At 38.4% G+C, this 23680-nt stretch overlaps 1 protein-coding gene, 1 long non-coding RNA gene and 1 pseudogene across 2 annotated transcripts; all 3 read right to left on the bottom strand.

The window, feature by feature from the left end:
• Window positions 1-9795: 9795 nt before the first annotated feature.
• LOC147909641 (uncharacterized) lies at window positions 9796-13646 on the bottom strand. Its single transcript, XR_015545264.1, has 2 exons — window positions 12364-13646; window positions 9796-12239 (listed from the first exon to the last, which is right to left on the bottom strand). It is a non-coding gene; the product is annotated as an uncharacterized LOC147909641 (long non-coding RNA).
• A 5553-nt stretch (window positions 13647-19199) lies between these two features.
• On the bottom strand, window positions 19200-19896 carry LOC147909640 (uncharacterized). Its single transcript, XM_087406553.1, has one exon. It carries the CDS (start codon window positions 19749-19751, stop codon window positions 19200-19202), a length of 552 nt encoding a protein of 183 aa, XP_087262679.1. The 5' UTR covers window positions 19752-19896.
• Window positions 19897-21354: 1458 nt separating this feature from the next.
• Window positions 21355-22517, bottom strand: LOC147909639 (uncharacterized; annotated as a pseudogene).
• Window positions 22518-23680: the final 1163 nt, after the last annotated feature.

Below are 23680 nucleotides of genomic sequence, written 5' to 3'. Positions count from 1 at the left end.
TGTGTAGTTTGTATCAATTAAATTTTGTGTATTCGCCATTTATGATCGACTAACTGAAATACTGACACACCGATTAACTGATAACATAGGCTAACAGACAAATTAACTGACTCATAGGGACTGTGCGAGATTTTATAGTAAAGATGTACGTGATATCATTCCAAAAAGGAGTACTCAGCATTATCGGAAAAAATATAGTAACACGTGCAAAAGAACAATGTTTCGGTCAAAAATTTATACTTCAACCAAAAAAGTATATCACGCATTCAAAAGATTCCATAGAAAAACTTCAGCGTTTTATCTATTATAATTAGATCAATGCTTTATCAGCGGCAAAAGTACAATGACTTGGTCAAAAGTTTATATCTCAGTCGAAAGGTATACGAGAAAATGTTGCGCGCGAAAAATTCCACTTTAGCATTTTTTTAACTGTTGCAGCACTTCGCGTATCATTAAAGCGCAATTAAACTATTAATTAAGCAATTAATTATTGAACGATTGATGAATTAATCTATTGAACAGCTATAAACAGCTATAAACAACTTTCGAACAGCTATCGAACCACTATCAGCCCACTTTCAACATTTGTCTGCTATATTTATTTAAATATCTATTGATAAGGGTAGCAGAAATAAAATATATTAATGTGAGATAATATACATTTTATTTAAAAAATCTTACAATTCTTCTTGGCGTCGCGACTACCAGTCAAACATTTTAAATACATTTTGCAAAGCACAATTCTTTGTATATTTCTACATCGTATAGTATTGCAATCATCTAGATTAGTGCTCGCAAAGATTTGCACATTTCGGGCCGATTCCGGCGCGCTACCTCAACTACCATTCGAGGTTCGGCGGCCGAGCTGCCGGGCGCTCACGTGACGCTCTGACTCTGAGAAGCGTCTCTGTAGCTTAAACGTGCGGAGATCGTACCTTACGTTATTACAAAATATTTTTATTGCAAAATAATTTTTATATTTCCTTAAAAAAATCTGTTTGAGATCGTTAATTCGTAAAAAAAAAGTAATAATTCTTTTGTTTAATTAATATTAATTGTTGTTGGACGTGTGCATGAAATGAGTCTGCAAATTCATCTCTAGCACGATCTTAATTCTCGCTAAAGCAATTTGTCGTTTTTTTCATTTCAAATTTGTTACACACACACACACACACACACACACACACACACACACACACACACAGACAACGGCAACGGCCATCGAAGGTCGAGAACAATTCAATCACGGACGCGAGCGCAGCGCTTCGACGAACACGTCACACGCGGCCACCAATCCACGCGCGGATTTTCTGTCGCGCATGACTGTTACGTCGAAAGTCGTTAGAAAAGAATTCAAGGCGCCAATCAATCTTATACAATGAATGCCACGCAAAAATTATAATTGTGGCAAAATTCCATTGGATTTTATCAAGAAGAGATCCCAGACCACGAAGGCAACATATGCGCCGATCGTCGCCGATCTCTCTCTCTTAGTGTTCAGAATCTCGCTGTTATATCGTGTAGAAAACCGCCGTGAAAAATCGCCAAGTAAAACCGTTGTAAGGAAGATTCCTTCGAGAACCGCCGAGAAAATCTCCGCGATTTTCTATTACTACTGAGTAAGATAATTCGGAAAAAGTGATTGTAACGAATATTTTGCGATAATCATTTATATGTATTGAATTTGTGGTTGTAAAAATTGAAGTAAATCTTTAGTCAAACTACAAAGAAACGGAGTTCTTTTTACTTTCGTGCGTCATATCAACCGTGTGTCGTCCTCTCACTTTAATCTTTACGCGCGGTGCAGTCCCGCACAAAATACTAAATTTTCTAAAACATTTTGTCATTATAATTCTTGCCTACCAGATATTATTCAATAATTGTTATAAATTTACATCGAGAAGTTTCTATAACAGACTTGTGAAGATTGAAGTCAGGAAACGTGGAATCTGGAAATTCCGTGTGAATTTTCCATACGAAGTCTTATAAAGTCTCAAGTAACACCTCTCTTCTCCTCATTAAACTACAATTCTCTTCTTTCTCCTCACCACTCCAACAAGTAACGTAATACAAAAGGAACAGGCCTGGAGGAAAGTTCAGTATCAGAGGTTGCTCTTCGCTCTGATGGACTGCAAGGTTCACGAAACGTTGGCATTCCAAAAATGGATCTGAACATGGAAGAAACTCGCGAAACATATAATCTTTATACACATACACACACACATACACACACACACGCACACACATATATATATATATACGTACATTTTTATATATCGTAGGCAAATCAATAAGTACCTGTCTTTCAAGACAGGCGTTGCTGATACAAGTTGGCATTATCATCGTGTACTACCATCTTTCAAACGACGCCATACAAAATTTCAGAGTGATTCATTCAATATTTTGCATGATAACTTGGAAATGAAAAAGCTGTCGGTCCGATGGGTGCTGTGATTGCGGCTCACAATGGCCGGCTTACTCCTTCGCAGTCGCCACAGCCAAATTGGTCGAATTGCGTTACGAATTGCTGCCGCATTCATCGTACGGATTCAGCTCCTTGTGACTTCTTCTTGTTTCCAAACTTGAAAAAATGGCTCGGTGGAAAGAAATTCACGTCGAATGAGGAGGTCATCGCCGAAACAGAGACCTATTTTGCAGAATTCGACAATCGTATTTTTCTGAGGAGTTAAAAAAAATGGCAGAAGCGTTGGTAAAAGTGTATCTTCCTAAAAGGGGATTAATAAAATAAAAATAAATAGTTGAAAAATAAAAAAAATTTTTGTGAAAAGTTTGCGTCTTCATTACTAACACGGGTACTTATTGATTTGCCCTCGTATATATATATATATATATATATATATATATATATATACTGATTATTTTTTTAATTATTAATTTACTTAATGAAAAAACTAATTGTCGTGTCAAATTCAGTTAATTGCATTATTTGGTATAAATTGATATAAAATCTATCTATCTACAAAATATTTCACAAGAAATAAACTATTTTAAAGAAATTATTCATTGATGTTTCATACTTGAAATAACAAGCAAGTTAAGCAAACAAATATAATTTTTGTATCGTATAATATATACGTAAATGTACATTATCTATGATGTGTACTAGTTATATTCATGCTGGGATAATCAATAAAAGGTGAAAAATATAATTTTCTTTGGAATATTTTCTCTTCTTCATTAATCTTTTTAAGTGTAATAATAATCAATAGGATTAATTTAATATTTCATAGTTTACAATTATTTATGATAATGAATAACAACAATGACCCTATACTTATCTACAGGGATCGAAAGTCTGGATACACACAAATATCTCATAAACAATGCCTTTTAGAAAAAAATGTTTCAGACAAAAGTTGTAAGGCTTAAAAAGACGCGTTTAACGATAGTAGTTATTTGACTTAGGATCGCGTTTTCAAGGTCACGTCAAAGTTAACTTAATTTATTTAAATGGAACCCCCTATTTTTTATTTCAGATTCTTGTAAATAATGTTGAGAAGTTTTCAAAACATATTTCGTAAACTTTTTCCCAATGAGAACTTCCTAAGCTATGAGTCTTCAAAATTTAAGTACCGCTGGTATTAGAGTTATTCAAGAAAATCGTGTAGAGATTGCTTGGTCGGATTTACATTTTTTGTGTGCGTGCGCGCGCGCGCGCGCGTGTGTGTGAGTGTGTGTGTGTGTGTGTATGACGCAGATCAGGACCCTGGAGTTCGCTACTCTTCCAGTATTTTTTTACTCTAAACCCTCTCCGTTACACGCGCGATTAATTAAAGTATTGTCCATCGCTGGCTACTACTTTTTCCCATCTCTCAGGCAATTTTCGAATTCCATCTCGAGAAAATGACTCGTCTTTGGAGGCGATCCAATTTTGGAGAAGTGAACCGGTGCCAAATCGTGCTGCATCCTTCGGAACAACCAGTAATCAGAAGGAGCAATGTCCGAAGAATACGGCGAGTGCGGTAAAACATCTCATTTGAGCGTTTCCAAATATTTTTTTACGACTTTTGCGACATGAGGCTGAGCGTTGTCATGAAGAAAAATAACTTTATCATATCTTTGCTCGTATTCCGGCCGTTTTTCTCGCAATGCACGGCTCAAACGAATCAATTGTAATTTGTCGATATCGATCGCCCGTAATGGAATCGCCAGGTTTTCAGCAGCTCATAGTAAACAACACTCTTTTGGTCCCATCAGATACAGAGCATGATCTTCGAACCATGAATGTTCGGTTTTGGTGTTGATGTTGAGATCGATGGCAACGATTGACCGGGCTTAGCGTAGTATTTTTTCTTTTTGTCGTAGAATATCCACTTCTTATCTCCAGTCACAATCCGATGCAAAAAATCTTTTCTTTGTTGTCTTTGAATCAGCTGTTCGCAAGTGAAAAATTTCGGTTTCAACGTCTCTCGGTTTCAGTTCATAAGGCACCCAATTTCCTTATTTTTGAATTATTCCCATGGCTCTTAATCGTGCAGAAACGGCTTGTTGAGTAACTTCCAATGATTCTGCAAATTCCTCTTGCGTTTGACTCTGATCTTCTTCGAGTAATGCCTCTAATTCTTTGTCTTCGAATTTTTTTGGCTGTCCAGAGCGAGGCTTGTCTTCAACGTTGAAATCTCCATTCTTGAAACGTCGAAACTATTCCCTACATGATTTATCAGTTGGAGCAGTGTCACCATAAACTTCGACAAGCATTCGATGGGCTTCAGCTGCACTTTTCTTCCAATTAAAGCAGAAAATTAGAACCTCCCGCAAATGCTGCTTGGTTAACACAAAATTCGACATTTCAAACATAGTAAAAATCAAGGTTTTTGTATGAAACTCAAAGCGATATAAATTGAATATTATTAGCAGATATCTAACCTCTCTGAAAACGCCAAAATCAGCTGTCACTATTCCATTCATAACAGCCGGAGCCATCTTTTGGAAAACGGACCAAACTAATTCGTACTCCCAATAAATGTTCCAATTGTTCACCTTGTACACTCTGTTTAGCTTGACGATAAGCTAATCAGTAATAAAAAGTATAATACTACAATCTTTTTCCAATGTTTGAGACCTGATTAATGCCATTTCAGTAATAATTCGGTATCGTAATTCATTTAAATTCTGAGATTTAGTTTCCTAGACTCGGTCTTTTAAATAACCCCAAAAGAAAAAGTCTAAAGGAGTCAGGTGAATGGGGTGGTCACTCGATTGCTCCCCTCCTTCCTAATCATCTTCCAGGAAAAGTTTCGTTTAAAAAATATTGCACTTCCAATCCGAAATGTAAAGGAGCACCATCCTATTGAAAACAAACAACATTTAGATCAAAAATATTGCGAATACCAAGAACAATATCATCTCGGAACATAATCTGATACTTGTCAGCCGTTAGAGTTCTATCGATAAAGAATGGCCCTGTTATGTGTATTCCAACTATTCCCGCCTATACATTTAATTTTTGTGAATATTGGGAGTTTGTTTCTCTCATCCAATGCGGATTAAATTCCAATATCGACTGTTATGCCTGTTTACTGTATCGTCTAATAAAAATGTTGAAAAAATTATTTTATTTATAAAGTCAGGATCTTACGATCATTCATTCAGAATTTCACTTATACAAAATTAATCTTGTTCATCAATTTTCTGCATCATAATTTCATGGAATTCTTTCCGACGATCAAAATCACCTGCAACTAATTCTTGAACAAGATTAATTTTGTATGGGTGAAAGTTTGCATTTCTGAGAACACGACGAATAGATGTCTTGCTCGTATCATGTGCCTGCGAAGCTTTTCGGACAGATAATTGAGGGTCTTCTACGAATAATTGTAATATCTCTATCGAGGAATTTTCATTTGTAACGGTCTTAGGCCTATCCGATCTTTACCAATATTTAATGCTTCCTATATCTCGAAAACGCTGACATATTTTCTGAACAGTGGCTGCAGAAATCTGTTGACGATCAGCTCTATATTAAATAAACTCTATATTAAATAATTTTCGAACTTCTCTAAAAGACTTCGCGATCTCCTCGCATCATCAAAATAGTTATCTTTCTGTAAGCGCCATTTCAATTAAATCCGTGAGTTACAAACGCCTTTATTGAAGATTCTTCAGTCGGAGAAATCTTGGGTCTACTCGATCTTTATCGATTCTTAATTTTGGAAATTTCAAGTGTAAATAAGTAAGTTAGCGAGTGAGTGAATGAGTGAGTAAGTGAGTGAGTGAGTGAGTGAGTGAGTGAACAAATGAGCGAGTGTGAGTAAGAAAGTGAGTAAGTGAGTAAGTTAGTGAATTAGCGAGTAGGTGAACAAATGAGCGATTGAGTGATGCATTAATTGTAAATGTTCGAATTATAGATCTTATAAGTTTGATAATGAAAACAGTTATTAAGTTTATCAACATTAGTATTAGTATTTAGATTTCAACATTAGTAGTAATTTGGTATACATGACATCCAAATTTGGAAATATGGATTTGTAAATTCGGTCTTTTAAAAAATCCCGAAAGAAAAAAATTCAGAGAATTGTCTAATGAAACGTTTCGTAAAGATCGGTAAAGATCGAGTAGGCGTGAGACCGTTACAAATACAAACTCTTCAATAGAATATTAATATGATTATAATATAATATGATTATTCATAGAAGATCCTCAATTATCTGTCCAAAAAGCCATGTACAAGCCAGGAGCAAGACATCCATTCGTGTTTTCAAAAATGCAAAATGTTACTCATACAAAATTAATCTTGTTGAAGAATTAGTTGCGGCTGATTTTGATCGTCGAGAAAAATTTTGTGAAATTATGACGCAGAAAATTGATGAACAGCCTGATCTTATAAATAAAATTCTTTTTTCAGACGTTACAACATGTTTATTAGACGGTACAGTAAACAGGCATAACAGTCGATATTGGAATGATTTTAATCCGCATTATAAGGGAAACAAACTCCCAATATCCACAAAAATTAAATGTATGGGCGGGAATAATTGGAACGCACATAATAGGACCATTCTTTATTGATGGAATTCTAACGGCTGACAAGTATCAGATTGCTTTGAGATGACATTGTTCCTGGCATTCACAATATTTTTTTATTTAAATGTTGTTTGGTTTCAATAGGATGGTGCTCCTCCACATTTCGGATTGGAAGTGCAATATTTTTTAAACGAAACTTTTCCTGGAAGATGATTAGGAAGGAGGGGAGCAATCGAGTGACCCCATTCACTTGATTCCTTTAGACTTTTTTTTTTGGGATTATTTAAAAGACTGAGTCTAGGAAACTAAATCTCAGAATTTAAATGAATTACGACACCGAATTATTACTGAAATGGCATTAATTAGGCCTGAAATGTTGGAAAACATTTGTAGTACTTTTTATTACTGATTAACTCATTGTTAAGCTGTACAAAGTCAACAGTTCGAACATTTATTATAACTCATACTCATGTTCATTTGTTTACCTACTCGCTAATTCAGTCATTCACCCGCTCGCTCACTCACCCGCTTGCTCACTCACTCGCTCAATCGTTCGATCACTTACTCAATCGCTCGATCACTTACTCATTCCCTTACTCACTTGACTACTTACTCACTCACTCGTTTGTTCGCCGCTCAATTACATGCGCGCGCGCGCCACACACACACACACACACACACACACACACACACACACACACACACACACACACACGTACGCACGCACGCACACATACACACGCGTGCGCGTGCACACAAGAGATGTAAATTTGACCGAGCAACATCCACGCGGTACATTTTGAATAACTCTAATGCCGGCGGTACTTAAACTTTAAAGACTCATAAATCAGGAAGTTCTTCGGAAAGGAGTTTACGATATGTATTTTGAAAACGTCTCAACATCCTACAAGAATCTGAAATAAAAAGTAGAGGATTCTATTTAAAGAAATTAAGATCTTGACATGACCTTGACAACGCTATCCTAGGTCAAATAACTATTGTTAAATGCGTCTTTTTAAGCCTTTTTTTGTCTGAAACATTTTTTTCTAAAATGCATCGTTATGAGATATTTGGTATATCCAGACTTTTGGCCCACCCTGTACGTATCTTACAAAACTTGATCACTTAATTGATATGATATTTCTAATTTCTTAGCCTTTAGGCTAAAGGCCCATGAGATGTATTTATCGCGTATCGCGTAATCGTGTAATAAATCAGAAACGATCCGTTGTTACGATTTCGTGTTTTACTGATTACTGATTGGTTACGCGATACGCGATTCGCAGCAAATATGCCTCATGGGATTCCATCCTTACAGGCGATTAATATGTCTTGACGATATGAAAAGCATGAATAAATTATTATGTGCTAGCGTAATCGGAAAATCTTACGAGCGACGGAATAAATCCAAGCGGTGTAAAAAGATTTCGGAATTTTGAGCGGTTAAACTCGCGAATTAGCCGTTGTATAAAATTAGCGATCGTTTATCCGAAAAATTCCTGTAATTCGTGCAATGACATCGAAAAGCTGAGAAGGATTTTGTTCTAGTTCAAAAATATTTGCGTTTTTTCGAACAGCTTATTTCTCAGATATCAAACTTTTTTCTACAATCACGTTTTCGCGCGTGATTGCACCGGCAGACTCGTGATCTGTTCGTAGTGCGATTGCACTAGTGAATATTGAAATATTATTGTAAATGTAACATGTGCATTATGTCACAAATTAATTAAAAGTGTTCAATAGTATCTGCTCACAGTAATTTATGTTCTGTACGAATTATATTATTTATAAATATTAAATTTTTAAGGAATTGATGGAAGTTAATTATTATTTTAATAAAATAACTGATTAAAAGTTCTCGTAATTCTGATTTTACAATAGATATGTATTAATATACATATATGTCTTACAAAATAACTCATATCATGATGAGCTGTAAGCATTTTATGGACAATTTATTGTAACTTTCTACTTGATGCATTCGCCCCACTGACGAATTTCATACATAAGAGATATCGATACATCTATATGTAACGGAAGTAAGTCCTTAACATGCATATGATATATTACAAAAAAAAATATATATATATATATAATCAAACTAAATACATAAATGATATATGCTTAAATAGAAATTTTACGAGCTCTTATTATGGTACAAGAAATGATGAAAAATTTACATATAATTAGTAAACTAAAATGTTATAATTATGTATTTGTGTCTAAAGAAGCTGAGATTAATACAAATATTGAAACTATTTTGTAATTAAAATAATTTATATTAATCGATTAAATAAAATAATGATTAAAATCATTAAATCTTTGTGTATGTTCTATATATCGAAGTTAAATTTTTTTCGTTAAATTTTTTATTTCATTTGATATGTGTACTATACATTATATTAAAGTAGGTAATGTTTATGCATCATGATATCATTGAAATGTTTAAATTAGGATGACTTATTTTCTGATTACCATGCGTACATGTTCGACCGTGTATACATAAATCTGTATGTGTACACAGAGAAAAAAATTTCTTAAAATTTAACTAATTTTATTGAATGCAAAGAAATTTATGTATTGGTATAAACCAACTGAATCAATGTTTCAACTATCAAACATTGTTTGACTTTCTAAATAATACATATCGTTATCAGGAGATAAATATTTATTTAAAAAGAAAAAAATTTTTTGTCAATAAAAACAATTTTATTATTTTAATGAAACATTTTATTACTTCACTTAAATTATTGCATTATTATACTTAAAATATAATTTTGTTATATCGAATTGCTTTATTATTTCATTTAAGGGGATGCTGGAGCGACGGCTAAACTTAATCAAGGTCGATATTACAGGTTTTCATTTCCAATGTATAAGATACTTACGCTCTCTAAGTTAATATGATCATGCAGAAAATTCGATTGATTAATTATTGACATTTTTATTCGATTTCCTACATTACCATCTTAGCAGGGATGAAAATATGTATTAGGCTCGATCTCACAAATGTAAGTATGATTTATTTTGTTTTGGAAAATTTTCCAATTTTAGAATTGAGAAAGAAATAAATCAGAATTGAAGTTAATCTTATATTTGTGAAATCGGGCCTTAGAAATACAGTTGTATTATGTATGTATACTTGCAATGCAGGCCGCGTTCTAATATATACCATCAATATATACCATCAAAATCTGTAATATACATAAAATATAGATTTTTAACTAATAGTTATATCGATATGAACAAGTAGCACTTTTTTCTTATATCCATTTTAGGTTACGATAATATATAATCAATAAATGAATATGACATTGCACATACATAATGGAACTCTTTTTGCTCTGTCTAATAAAAAGAGATAGATACTTATAGTACTTACATTACTAACATGTTGACTTATATATTCAATATAAAAAATTGTATGTATATTATATTATGTGAACACACACACACACACACACACACACGCGCGCGCGCGCGTGGTTTTGCCAAATACCATGTTATTCCTAAGTTTGTATAACTTTTTTTCAAAATTTTTGGCCAAATTTCTAAATTTTGTGTTTTGTTCTATATAATCACATAGCCATAGAGATTGCGCAAATTTCAGTATACGATGAACCTTTATGATACCGGACGGAGACCGTGATGAGTACAGGTGATGAGCTGCAGGTTATGATAGTGTATGATGTAACGCTAATGACGTTATCGCATAATGTTGTGAGAGCTTGTCATCGCGCTTGCCGAGTGATTTCTCGCGCGTCGGACAGAATGGTAGGTCAGTGTGCGCGTCATGAAGATGTTGCGGGTACTCCGCGTCCACCTCGAGAATATAGCATATTGTCGAATCTAACGTGATGGTCGTAAAATCAAAATTTTATGCATCGTCGACCCATCAAAAATCGGCGAAAGGCAGTGGTTGACATATTGCCAACCGTACAGATTGTTGACGTCATAGTACATCAAGTATGTTGACGGTTTCGATGGATCGTATGACGACATATATTTGTTGTTGGCTCACGCCACCTGTTCGAACACTGATTCAGACCACCATGTATACTGCGCTCGATAAACATGATCATGTCAATGTCTGTGAGCAGTTAAAATCTTACACCCGTATGTTTTAACATGGTGTCCTACGTGAAGCCCGGTAAGGTGTAATAATACAAGGCCCATAACTCGCGACGTAACTATCGCGGAAATTTTCAAAGACGTCAACCAACAACAATACGTCCGTTTTCAGATATAATTTGCTATATTTACCGAGTATCCGGATGAAGAACTGCCACACGTTAATGACATGCGCATAAGCGTTCTCAGATACTGCGTCGTCTGTCAATGAATTATAAAACGACTCGCGAGATGCAAATACAGCTTCCCCAACTATTCGACACAGTCAGTGTACTCATACTGAAAGACGCCCTCGTGTCAAAAGATTAAAATTTTCTTCTGATAAATTCATGTTGCAGTATTCGCAGCTTATCTTTGCTGAGAAGAGAGATGTCAATTTGTCCAAACTAGAAGCGAGAAATCTGAATGAATCCGTAATTTTACACAACTTTTTTTAACAATTTTCATACTATCTACATGTTTAATAAACGAGATATATTTTTCTTTAGTTATCGTAAAAGATTCTTCGTACGCGATAGCAATTTCCTTGATGCGCGTCATAGCCTGATAAGTTATGAAAAACTACGGGTATGCAATGCGAATCTCTATAATTTAGATTACAATTTGAATGCACGGGGCCTCTGTACCGCCCGGTTAAGTGGCAGGTGATCGCGTACCCGCGTATCATCTGGCGCAAACGATTTCTCGTACACGTGACAATGCGTAGTGCTATTAAATTTTTGCCAATTGTCTCGCGTGAAATCCGTCATAGGTACGTTAGCCGAAATTATAGACTGTACACTGTGCGCAAATTTCTGAGTTCTTACGTAAACCACGCTATATAGTCCTTATCACGGAGAAAACGATAGCCCAATAGTGAGCTGTCGTACGAGCAGTGCACGTAATATCCGATACTAAACACGTTGTGATGATGATACGTATACGTAGCCGATTCAGTATTCCCATCTGTTTTTTCCAATGCACACTCTAGATCGAACAACGATGAAAGGGACGCTTTCCTTCCTGCAGTGTCGAAACTCCATTTATTGTCCTCGCTCGGCAGCTTTATCACGCAGTTATTCAGTTTCCCACAGTCCTCGTTGTGGATCTCCAATTTAGCGCTCAAGCTAAAGTAATAGAGGCATCTGAAAGAAAGTATTGTATATTATATATTATATTATATATTTATATAATATTATACAATATATATATTATATTATATTATATTATATTATATATTATATTAGTATCATTATTATTATTACGTACCTATCGCAGAAATATTTCTTATGTTCTTTTTTAAGGTAAGTTGTGAGCTAACTAATTGAGATAGATTCTTGATGATCACAAAATGTCCCGCATCGTCATTCTCCACGTACAAAAGGTTTGCTCCTTTTTCGGTCGGCGAGTCGTAGCCGTACAATCCCCTTCTTATTGGTGTAGACATTGATGGAAATATCGTTCAAAGTTTCAAATTTCTTAATTTGACTCAACGTCGGAAATTCGATGCCCGCGAGATTTAGAACCGACATATAATGCAGATATGAGGATTCCCGTTGCACATGCGTACTTTTTTGAGTCGGGTATAGAGCAGCAACAACAGACCATACGAAACACGCATTGTCTGTTTGCACGTCGATCACCACTCTCTTTAGCATAATTTCTCACGGGAGTTTGATATGACATCTCATGCGCAGAGGATTGTGCTTGTTCGCATTCATCGTTAAATTTAGTATACGCGACAGTGCCCATCCGCATTCCTGAAACTCTTCCAGTAATGATAAGATAGGCTTGATGGCGCGCGACATGTACCACTCGCGCAAATCAGTGCATTAATATACGAGGTGTGGCTATTAAATAACGAGACTGATGCTGCTATAGAAAAAGTACGCATGTGCCAAACGGCAGCGACCGACAGCTGTTTAGCGTGAAGCCTTCTCTTTCGAATGCAGTATCCCTCGCTTCTGTAAACAAATCCGTATAGCCGTAGCTTTCTTTCGCATTAGAGTTGTTTTTTTGTTTCGCCGGAAAAATGATAAGTATAACAATAGAGCAACTAATTGTTGTGAAATTTCACGTGAAACTTGGAAAAACCGCTACTGAAACTTATAATTTATTGAAAGAAATGTATGGCCATGAATGTTTATCGCGTGCACGTGTTTTTGAGTGGTTTAAGCGTTTCCAAGACGGCCGAGAAAACGTTGAAGATGATTCTCGCCCGGGTCGCCCTTCCACGTCAAAAACAGATGACAATATCGAAACAATCGGTAATCTGGTTCGATCCGACCGTCGGTTAAGTATTCGTGCGATTGGTGAAACTGTAGGAATTGACAAAGAATGTGTACGGAAAATTTTACATAACAATTTTAACATGAAAAAAGTGTGTGCCAAAATGGTACCTAAAATTCTCACGTTTGAACAACAAGAAGCTCGCAAAAATCTTTGTACTGACACTTTAAATGTCATTGAGAATGACCCAAACTTATTGGAAAGGATAATAACATTAAATTAAAATAACATAAAATTAAAAGGAACAAGATTTGAGTCCGTTGAAGCTGTGAAAGAGAAAGCGGCACGCGTCCTGAAGGAGCTGATAGAAGAAGACTTTCAGCACTGTTTCAAACAATGGAAGATTCGCATGGAGCGTTGTAGGGATAGAGGAGGGATGTATATTGAAGGTGATAATAAGTAAATATGTATGAAATCAAAATAAAATGTTTTACAGCGTCTCGTTATTTAATAATTCACACCTCGTAATTCATAGTTCCAGGTGGCGATACTTTTGTTTGAGCATTTATCATCATCCACGAACTCGCCATTAAAAACGGTGTTTATTTTTATAGAGTCATATCGTTGCATTACACTATGCATATGCTCGAACATAATTTCGCTCGCGTCTTCGAGGAATGGTGAGACTCGATATGTTTAAAGTTTATCACCGCGCCCGTCAGAATACGGCTTTCGAACGCCGTTTCGATGACACGCCAACGAAGTTCGTACCTACATGCACGAAACTTCCACGCACAGTTTCCTTCAGACTCTCGAGCTGCGTGATACATGCGATCAGTGATTGTCTATTACCGATTGATAATCGCGGGCGATTTGATACGGCTCTGCTCCTCCAATGATTCTATAAATTCGTCGCATCGCTATTCCCACGCGCTGTACTCGTCTATAATACTAAGCAAGGTAGCTTGCTCAATCAAATTATGCTCCATGTTGCCACTTGCGCTGTCGAATGACTAATGACATTATTTGACTAAATCTCATTATTTTTATATCATTATGTACGCCATTTTTATTAATGATATCATCGCTTAAACATGTCATGCTCTTGAAAAAATTTTAAATTACGCTAACAAAGCAGCTATACTTTGATGAAATTGCAAATATCGTATTTTTGCAAGTGTTGTATCAAATTACATTGATGACCGTCAAAACACGTTAAATGTCTTTAAAAAAATTTTCTTATGTTGCGCTGACAAGATTATATTGATACTTGCAAATTTGCTGACATTGCAATTTGCGGTGTCAGATTGCAATGATGTTATTATCGGATGCCTTTAAAAATTTGTAAAATCTAACGTTTACATTTTTTTTTATGTCATTGATCAGAAATGATCATATAAATATCCGCGAAGATTTGTTATTGGAAGTCAGTCTGTGTAAAATGGCTAATCGTAATTGTTTACTGCTCCCGCATTTAATTCGTAACTTTTGGTTTCCGCAATGTGTTAATACGCATTAATATTTGGTGTTCAAAATACCAAATAGCATTAAGATTACATTTCAATAAAAACGTTTAATAAAATGGAAATAAGATCTGAAATTCATACGTGTACTCTAGGCACGTGTGTTATAGTTGACTTTGTATCTTGGCGGAGACGTATGTATATTACCGACCTGCATGTCTATTTTTCTATAGATAGCTTATCCGTTTATTCTTCTTCATTACAACGTGTCTTCACATACAATTTGTGAGGACGGCGACATTCATATTGGAGCGGAGGAGATATTATGTGTGATAAAATATATGTAAAATAAATAAATAAATAGATTAAACTCGATTAACTTTGTGTTCAAAATTATTTATTCTCTCTATCATTCCTTTCTATCTCTGCGGCATCGTGTTATGCGCGCGTCATCACGCGCGATACCATTGCGCGCGATCGTATCATCGCACTTTCTCTCTAAAATAATAGTTATAATTCAGTAGAATAAAAAATATTTCATGAATCGCATGTAATAAACGCTGAAGAGAAGATTACATAAGAAAAGGATAGCGACGCATAAGCGGAAAAAATGATAAATATTAATGGTAAGTAAACATAGCAAGTATAGCGCGCGGTAGAGATCGCGTTTGATGGTGGCGGCGGGGACTGGCGGCAGCGAACTGCGCCTGAAGGCGGGCCATGTTCAGAGGCGGCAATGGAGACCGGCGGATCGATCCAGACGGCCATTGATTCCGCGCCATGTCTTCATCGCGACGCGGATGCAAGTGTCCACACACCTCCGCTACGTAATTTCCCGCACCCGGGATATCCCCGGGACATTCTCCCGCATCCCCGTCACCTCCTTTCCCTCCTCCTGTGACGTCCACCTCGCTTAGTGACGTTACCTCCTGTGGCGTTATCCCTCACCTCTTCCTGTGACGTCACCTTCCTCACCTAGTAACATTCCCCTTCCCCTCCCCGCAGATCCACCCTCCGCGCCGCGGATACCCCCTGCCACTCCCCTCAGAGCTCCTCAGAGTTCGTTAGAACCGACCTTGTTTACCTACTGATGCGCCTGAATAAACTTTGGCTAGCCTAACAGCATTAGATCGCTGCTGGAATTCTCGATACGTATACTGCGATCGCGAAGATGGCACGAATCGGACATGTCGAATAACTTAATAAACGCAAACGTTATCCGCGTAAGTGTAATGTAACCGCGGGCGCTTTATCGCTGTCGCACGTGCAATCTGATCTCCTTTCCGCGAAAATCGACGCGATATTGCAACGACAAAGATGCATACATGATACATGAATTTTCGCCAAGCGTGCCGCCGGAATATAAGATATCGGAAAGATCCGCGTAGATCATTTATCTACCGATCTTTGCACGAGCATTACGGATCTAACGATACGCGTCGTTGATTAGAACGGACAATTGTTCTATTTTCGTAAAGAGGAGATTACAGTTAGATTGCATGTGCAACAGCGACAGCGATAACGCGAGCGTAAAATGCTCGTATTGAACGGAGCGGAGCGCACGCAGAGAGATAACGCATTCTTTACAAGGCCGATGACATCGCTCCATAACTCTCGCTCATCTAGCCGCATCAGCAAGAAAAAGCTGAACGCGTCGAACATTAATTTTTACAATTTTTGAGATTCGCGGTGCGCAACTTTTGAGATTGATATCTTTAATATTACCGGCAAGCCGATTTTTGAAGATTGCATCGTCAAGATTGAGACACGTACAATCGCCAACACAACATTGGGTACAGCGACGAGATAAGAATATCCATACTGCAACAGGATTTGTACATGTTGCCGTGCAAAAGTTTTCTCTATATCGAAGAAAGATTAACGGTGAAAAAGAAATACGATCAGATGCCATTCGACGTTTGTAAATAATTGTGTGGTGTTTATGTTCGATGGAATTCGATATGTACTCAACGGTGTGGAGATTGACCGCAAAAGAAACGTAGGCATAACTAATACACTCAAGAATTACATATCAATAACGTACGAAAAAACTTTGATTTTTGCACTGAACGCTGGATGGAACTCTAGATCCGACAAGGAGAAAGAACATTTTAATTTTTGCATGCCGCTCAGCATGCTGTTGAGCTTTTGCGAAGATTACGCCTGATCATCAACACTCGCCACGAATTGATTTTGATACAAGTGCGCAACGATTACAATTGTTTAGTGAGAAATCCTGTGACGGAGTCTAAGATTAAATTATTTAAACTATAGTGGATGCACACCTCATTTTGCGTTAAACAGGATCATCAATGAATTATCAATGCTACGAGCATTGAAAAGCGATTGTTATTTGAGCGTGATATTTCGCTCGTACGGGATCTATACGAGTATCCTCTATTATGACAGAGCATTCATGGGCCATCAAAATGTCCGATTCAGTTTGAGAATCTGCGATACGTTATCTTTGCTCTGCAGACCGATCGAAACAATATCATGTCACGAGATATTAGCGTGTTTGACGATTGTAATTTGAGTAACGTGAAATTTTATTTAAATTTAGCGTTTTATCTTTATGACGATTTAAATCTAAATTTTGGCAAAAAAAGATATGTCGCTCTGTTTGATACGTACGCGCGTTTTCGTAGAGCATATTATAGAATCGATTGCTTCGAAACGCTTTATGTGCTTTCAATTATCGAGAATGGGCCTCTTGTGATCATTGATTGTTCGCAACAAAACAAATCCGTCAAGAGTGTCATTGGACATACGCAGAATTTGAATGCAAGGAGAATGTGCCTGCAAATACAACAGCCTATTATCTCATCATACACGATCGCGTGGCTCAGTATAATCCGTTGACCAACGTAGTGTGCAAAATCATGTAATGTCGACATGTATTTAGAATTTTAAAAAGAGAGAAAAACTGGAGGGAGGTGCAGTCTCGAAAAATTGCTTGTCATGGCCACGTTATGCCGACGTTTATGAATCTGCAAAGAGATTCATCATTAACAATAAAGTTATCGTGAAGAAAGTGGCGGTATTGAAACAGGGGGCTGTTCTCATGCATTATATCTTTACGAGCCCCGTGCCATGGAAATTTTTAACAAGATCTGACAAGTCATGCGCTTCTTGATTGATTGCTTGTCATCATGAATTGTGGGTGTACGGGAAGATCCCGTACAGCGAGACGAAACGCTTAATAACGATGGCTATATTTGAAGATGATATATATACATCAAATGACGCGAGAAACGCACGTGGCTGTAGAAATTTCTTCTGGCTGACAAGCGAGAACGCATATAAGTAATTAATACAGTGGCGGTTCTAACCCAGGTCCTCTGAGGGGGACGCGGGGCGCGGGGGATACTCATAGGCGCGGGGGAGTAGGCGCGGGGAGTACTGATAGGCGCGGGGAAGGGAGGGGAGGCGCGGGAAGTCTCGGCGCTATCGGTGTTTACTGATATGATGAGTCCCAGCGCTATCAGTGTTTACTGATATGATGATACGTATCGCCATTGTGATGTCACGTATTATTGGGACCGCCGCCACCCAACACCCCATCGCCGCAGACGCTGCCGCCACCGCCGCCACCTCACATCCCCGCCGCAGGCACCCGTGCCATCACCGCAGACCTCGCGTCTATCTCAAAAAATGCGTTTCAGACAGCCACTGCGGAGTCCATTCCCTAAATGCGTGGCAGTATTATAACGCGAACAAGAAATATTAAAGAAAAAAAAGAAAGAAAAGAAACTATATAATAAAAAAATATTCTTACTTTCTCCACACCCTCTCCCTCTCCGTCCTCCTCCTCCTCCTCATCTTCCGCTGAATTCTTATTCCTCTTCCTCCACAGTCTCATCGAGATTGTCGATGAGATGGTTGAATAATTGATCTACATGCAATTGAGTGAGATTAACTATGATATTATTCTGAATCTCCTCTAAGAAAGAGGAGAAGGAGGAGGAGGAGGAGGAGGCAGTCCTCCTCAACTTTTTGTTCCTTTTGCATGCTTATAGCTGCACAATAAAAAAATTATCACTTCACTTAATCACAGAAAATGTGCAACGATATTCTATCATTAACGCTAAATGGTAGAATATTGTTGCACGTTGGGGAAAAAAAAATATCACTCACGTCTTAACACGTCTTGCGCGCGGACAAAGCAGGACAAAGACTGACGTTGAGAATCGATCTTCGCCGTTGAGAAGCGAGCCTGCCTAGGATCTATAGGGGGGGCAGTTGTATATAAAACACTTTAGATCATAAGTGCCGTCACGAAAAGTTATCGGTATAGCGCGTCGAGATATAGGATGAATGGATGGATGGATGGATAGACGGATGGAAAGTAAAGAAAGTACATATATATAATGATATGAACAAAAAAAATTTTTTTATTCACATATTATTATATCATTTCTTTTTTGTATTAAAAACTAAAGCTAATAGCTCGCAATCGACGAGCTGATGTTTGTTAAAGATATCACTATCGCGTATAGCGTTTTTGGACGCGATATTGGAGAATCGCGTATACTTGACATCAACCGTATCGACGAGTCGGATTAATCGTTCGAACGTTACATCGATACATTCGTCAAACTCAAACATACGTCGTAGCGTCGTTTCGGTCATCATCATCATGCGTACGGACGAAGAATTGAGACGTACGAGCGTAGCATCGTTCAGCATGCAAACGCTGACAGTTAGCGGTCCAACACTTATAAAATTGTCCTTGTATTTGTTTCGCAGCATCTTGTAAACATTCCATCGCTGCTCGTAGAGACCCTTCCACGTTTCGAGAGACAGCAACAGTTCATGTCCGCGATGATCTCCCAGGGCGATCTCCACGTAACTCGGTGGATCAACGTTGATTCCAATTTCCAAAAATTTGTAGCCCGTAGTCGTCAGATCGTAATGTCTGCCCAATAAACACATCTTGCGATGCTCCATGCTGTGTATATACATAATATTAAAAACGTTTCTTTTGTGTATAGAATGTTAAAACTTACATGTTATTGCAGTTCTTCTTCTTCGTTTCGTACGATGTGTTGCTGTCTTCAGCGAAGTACATTTTTTTTTTCAACCGTTTGTACAAGCAAATATCGCAAGACTAATTGCACCCACGTAAATTGCGATATATATAAAACTTCTAGAATCGAAGAGGGGGGTAACTCTCTCCCCTCTTTTTCTAAGAATTGCGAACCTGTCGCAACACTTTCTACGTATTTTATTTTTTTTATTTTTTGTTCGCGAGTTTATCAATGCTTATACTTTATGATTTATATTTCGATGGCATCGATGACGTTGGTGATGAGCACGTTGGCGACTTTGACGCCTTTTCTCCAGGATATTCCCAATATCTCGCTTTTTCCTTCGAAGGCGGTGGACTTGGCGGACTTGGCGACAATGGACAGTACCCCTTTCGCTCGATTGATTTTGGATTATATATTCTTTTATTCGATCCATGTCTTAACGCTCGTAACTGAAGCTTACGATTGAATGAAAAAATCTAATATTGCCTATGTACATTATATGTACTGTCAGATGTACTGTCAGATCGGACATGTCGCGACACGTTTAACAGAAGCGTTGACGTTTTTGGATACATACATACGTATATACATACATACATACATACATACATATGTGTTTATACATATGTGTTCATACATATACGTTCATACATATATGTTCATACATATGTGTTCATACATATACGTTCATACATATATGTTCATACATATATGTTCATACATATACGTTCATTCATACGAGTACATGTATTACAAAGGAAGAGAAAAAAGAAATACGTAATAAATACGTTAACGTATTTTTATTTTAAAAATTCTTTTGCAACCACCAGTTATATATTTTCAATACATTTTGTAACGCGCAATTCTGAACATGTTGTCCATATCGCATAGTATTAGCAACATCCAGCTTGGTTAAAGATTCCAGGTCTTCGTAAACTACATCCAAGATCTCGATGCACATGCGTTCTCGCTCATCGTCCAAAAGCAAGTTCCACAGCCACGTTTTTTCGTGTCCCTTAACGTACACGATAGCATCATCTTCAAATACAGCTGCTGTGATCAGACGTTTCGCCTCGTTGTACGGGACCATCCCGTCCTCCCATCGCAATCCATGGTGATAAGCAGTCAACCAGGAAGCGCAAGACCTGTCGGATCTTGTCAAAAATTTCCATGGCACGGAACTCGTAAAAATGTAATGTGTGAGAACGATCCCCTGTTTCAGCACCGCCACTTCCTTCACGATAAATTTCTTGGTAACGATGAATCCTTGCAGATCCACGAACGTTGGCACGAGCATGTTGTCGAGAAGACTGCGGTCGATTGCGACGTATCGTAGATCTCATATCGTGTTAGAGATGCATCTTAGGTGATTTTGCGCACAACATTGGTCAATGGATTATACTGAACCACGCGATCGTGTATGATGAGACAATAGGCTGTTGTATTTGCGGATACATCCTCTTTACATTCAAAGTCTAATCGCACGTCCACGGTGCCACTCTTGACTGATTCGTTCTGTCGAGAGCAATCGATGATCACGAATGGGCCATTACGTAAAAAAATTGTAAAGGTGAGACTCGGCTCGAGATACTCGTATCCGTAGTAGCCCTTGCAGAAACGCGCGTACAAGTCGTACATCTGTTTTTGTCAAAATCCAGATTCAAGTCATCGTACGGATAACATTCCGAATTCAGGTAAAGTTTCGCATTGGTTAATTTGCAGTCGTCGAATCGACTTACATCCTCGGACATGACATTTTTTCGACCTTTTTTTGCATAGCGAAAATAACGTAGCGCGGCTTCTCGAGTTGAGTAGCCGTCTTGATGGCCCACGAATGCTTGGTTGTGCTCTGCAAGAGTGGAAATTCGTACAGATCCCACGAGCGAAAAGCCATGCTCAGATATCGTCCGCTCTCCAAAGCGCGCAGCATCGACAGCTTATTTATCTCGCTCAATAACACGTGCGGCATTCGCCACTATACTTTGAATAATTCGAGCGTTGGCTCTATCGCCGGATCTCCCGTCAGACAATTGTTGTCGTTGCGCGCTCGTATTAAAATCAACTCGTGACGAGCGTTGATCACCACGCGTTTGTAATCTTCGCAAAATCCCAGCAGTACGTAGAGCGGTACACAGAAATTAAAATATCCGGCTGCAATAGTCTGCGCATCCCAGCCGGCATTCCGTAGAATCACGCTTCTGTCGGATGACACTGTTACATAGTTTTGAGCGTGCTAGTTATACCCACATTTCTATTACGGTCAATCTCCACACCATTGAGTTCATATCGAATCTCATCGAAAATGAACGCGACGCAATTATTTCCCAATGCCACATGAGCACCCTGGACCACTTTGTTCTTCGTCAGTTTTCCCTCGACATATAGAAAGCTTTCGTACGGCAGTGTGTACAGATCTTGTTACTGTATGGGTATTCTTATTTCGTCGCTGTATCCAAACGTGGTGTTGGCAAACGGGCTGTACGTGTGAGTCTCAATCTTGACGATGCGATCGTCGAAGATCGGCTCGTCTTTCATGTTTAAGATATCGGTCATCTCAAATGTTGCGCACCGCGAATCCCAAAGACTTTAAAAATGTAACGTTTGTCGCGCTGAGTTTCTTCTTTTTCTTCCTGATGCAGCTGGATGAGCGAGTGTTGTCGAGCTGTGGCGTCACCGACCTTGTAAAGGATGCGTTATCTCTCTGTGTACGCTCCGTTCCGTTCAGTACGAGCATCTCACGCTGGTGAAATAAAAATTTTTTGTTTTGATTCGTTTCCCTTCGGACGGAAAGTTCAAAAATCGAAAACCCAGCTCGTAACTCCGTACTCAAAATTTGGGGGAAGTAATTTGCCGTGAGGGGCGGTGCCCTTTTCCCCCCAGGTAAACGCAACGACATGCGGAAAAAAAAAACGTTGACTAATATAAGATTTCACGGTTTGCGGTTTTTAAATTTACGCCCTCTACGTTTTTAGAACCGACCCGACAATCTGCCGCAGAAAAATTTTATCATTTTGTCTGATGGACGTGCAGACTTATCATCGTAGAACCCCTTCAAAAATCGCACCCGTTTCCCTTTGGCGGCGAAAATTGCCGAAAAAGCAAAAAACACGACGCGATTTTTCCTCTCGTACCCCGGAGTACCAGGCCCCGTCGCATGTCCGATTACAACCGCTTTTTCGGGAACCGCCGTCGAAAAGGTTTGATGAAAAACCCCCTAAAATATAAAACAAAGTCTGCCGAGCTCGTTTAATGAAAAATTTGGTAGTTTCGCCAGACGGATTTTTTTCGTTTTTGAATTTTTTTTTTCTTTTCAGCTACGCCCTTCGTTGAGGACCGAGTACAGTCCGGTCCATATTTTTACGGACGAGTACGGCCCCGATCCGTTCCATGTGCGATCGGAGGCCTCTTTGAGGAGTCGCGCGGTTTTTCATGTTACCGCTTTGCCCCGGGCTGCTCCGCCATAAGGACGAGTGCGTAAAATTGGTAGAAAAGGTAACGCAAGCCTCGTTTCGCCGTGGAAGTATCGCTTTTCGTCACCTTTTTCCGTGTCCTTTTCGGTTTTTATACCTGCGATTTGGTCTTTGGTTTCCCCCTGCCCAGACGGGGAGCTGCGGCGGCTCCTGTCCAGAGCCGAATCCTCGGACGGTTTTCCAACGTTTGGGGGAGTAAATCGTCCGCGTGTGTTAGGTGAGTCGTTTTCGAGAATACGGCAAAAGTCGTGTTTACATGCCGCGTCCAGCGGATTTAGCCCGCGTCACCCCGGTTAACGTTTTGAAGCGAGTGCCGGCCGCAAAATGGTAAAACCGAAATATGAACTGAAAGGGAAACCGTTTTTCGCTCGATTAGCAGACTGCCGTGCGA

The sequence above is a fragment of the Acromyrmex echinatior genome, chromosome 5 (genome assembly GCF_024713525.1).
Source record: "Acromyrmex echinatior isolate Ae372 chromosome 5, ASM2471352v2, whole genome shotgun sequence".
Taxonomy (NCBI): Eukaryota; Metazoa; Arthropoda; class Insecta; order Hymenoptera; family Formicidae; genus Acromyrmex; species Acromyrmex echinatior.
Note: the sequence above shows the minus strand (reverse complement) of the source record. Positions and strands in the feature narration are given on the sequence as shown.

Bases quoted from the DNA above. Each gene is read 5' to 3' on its own strand.
- LOC147909640 (XM_087406553.1), bottom strand. From the start codon at position 19,751: ATGTATATACACAGCATGGAGCATCGCAAGATGTGTTTATTGGGCAGA.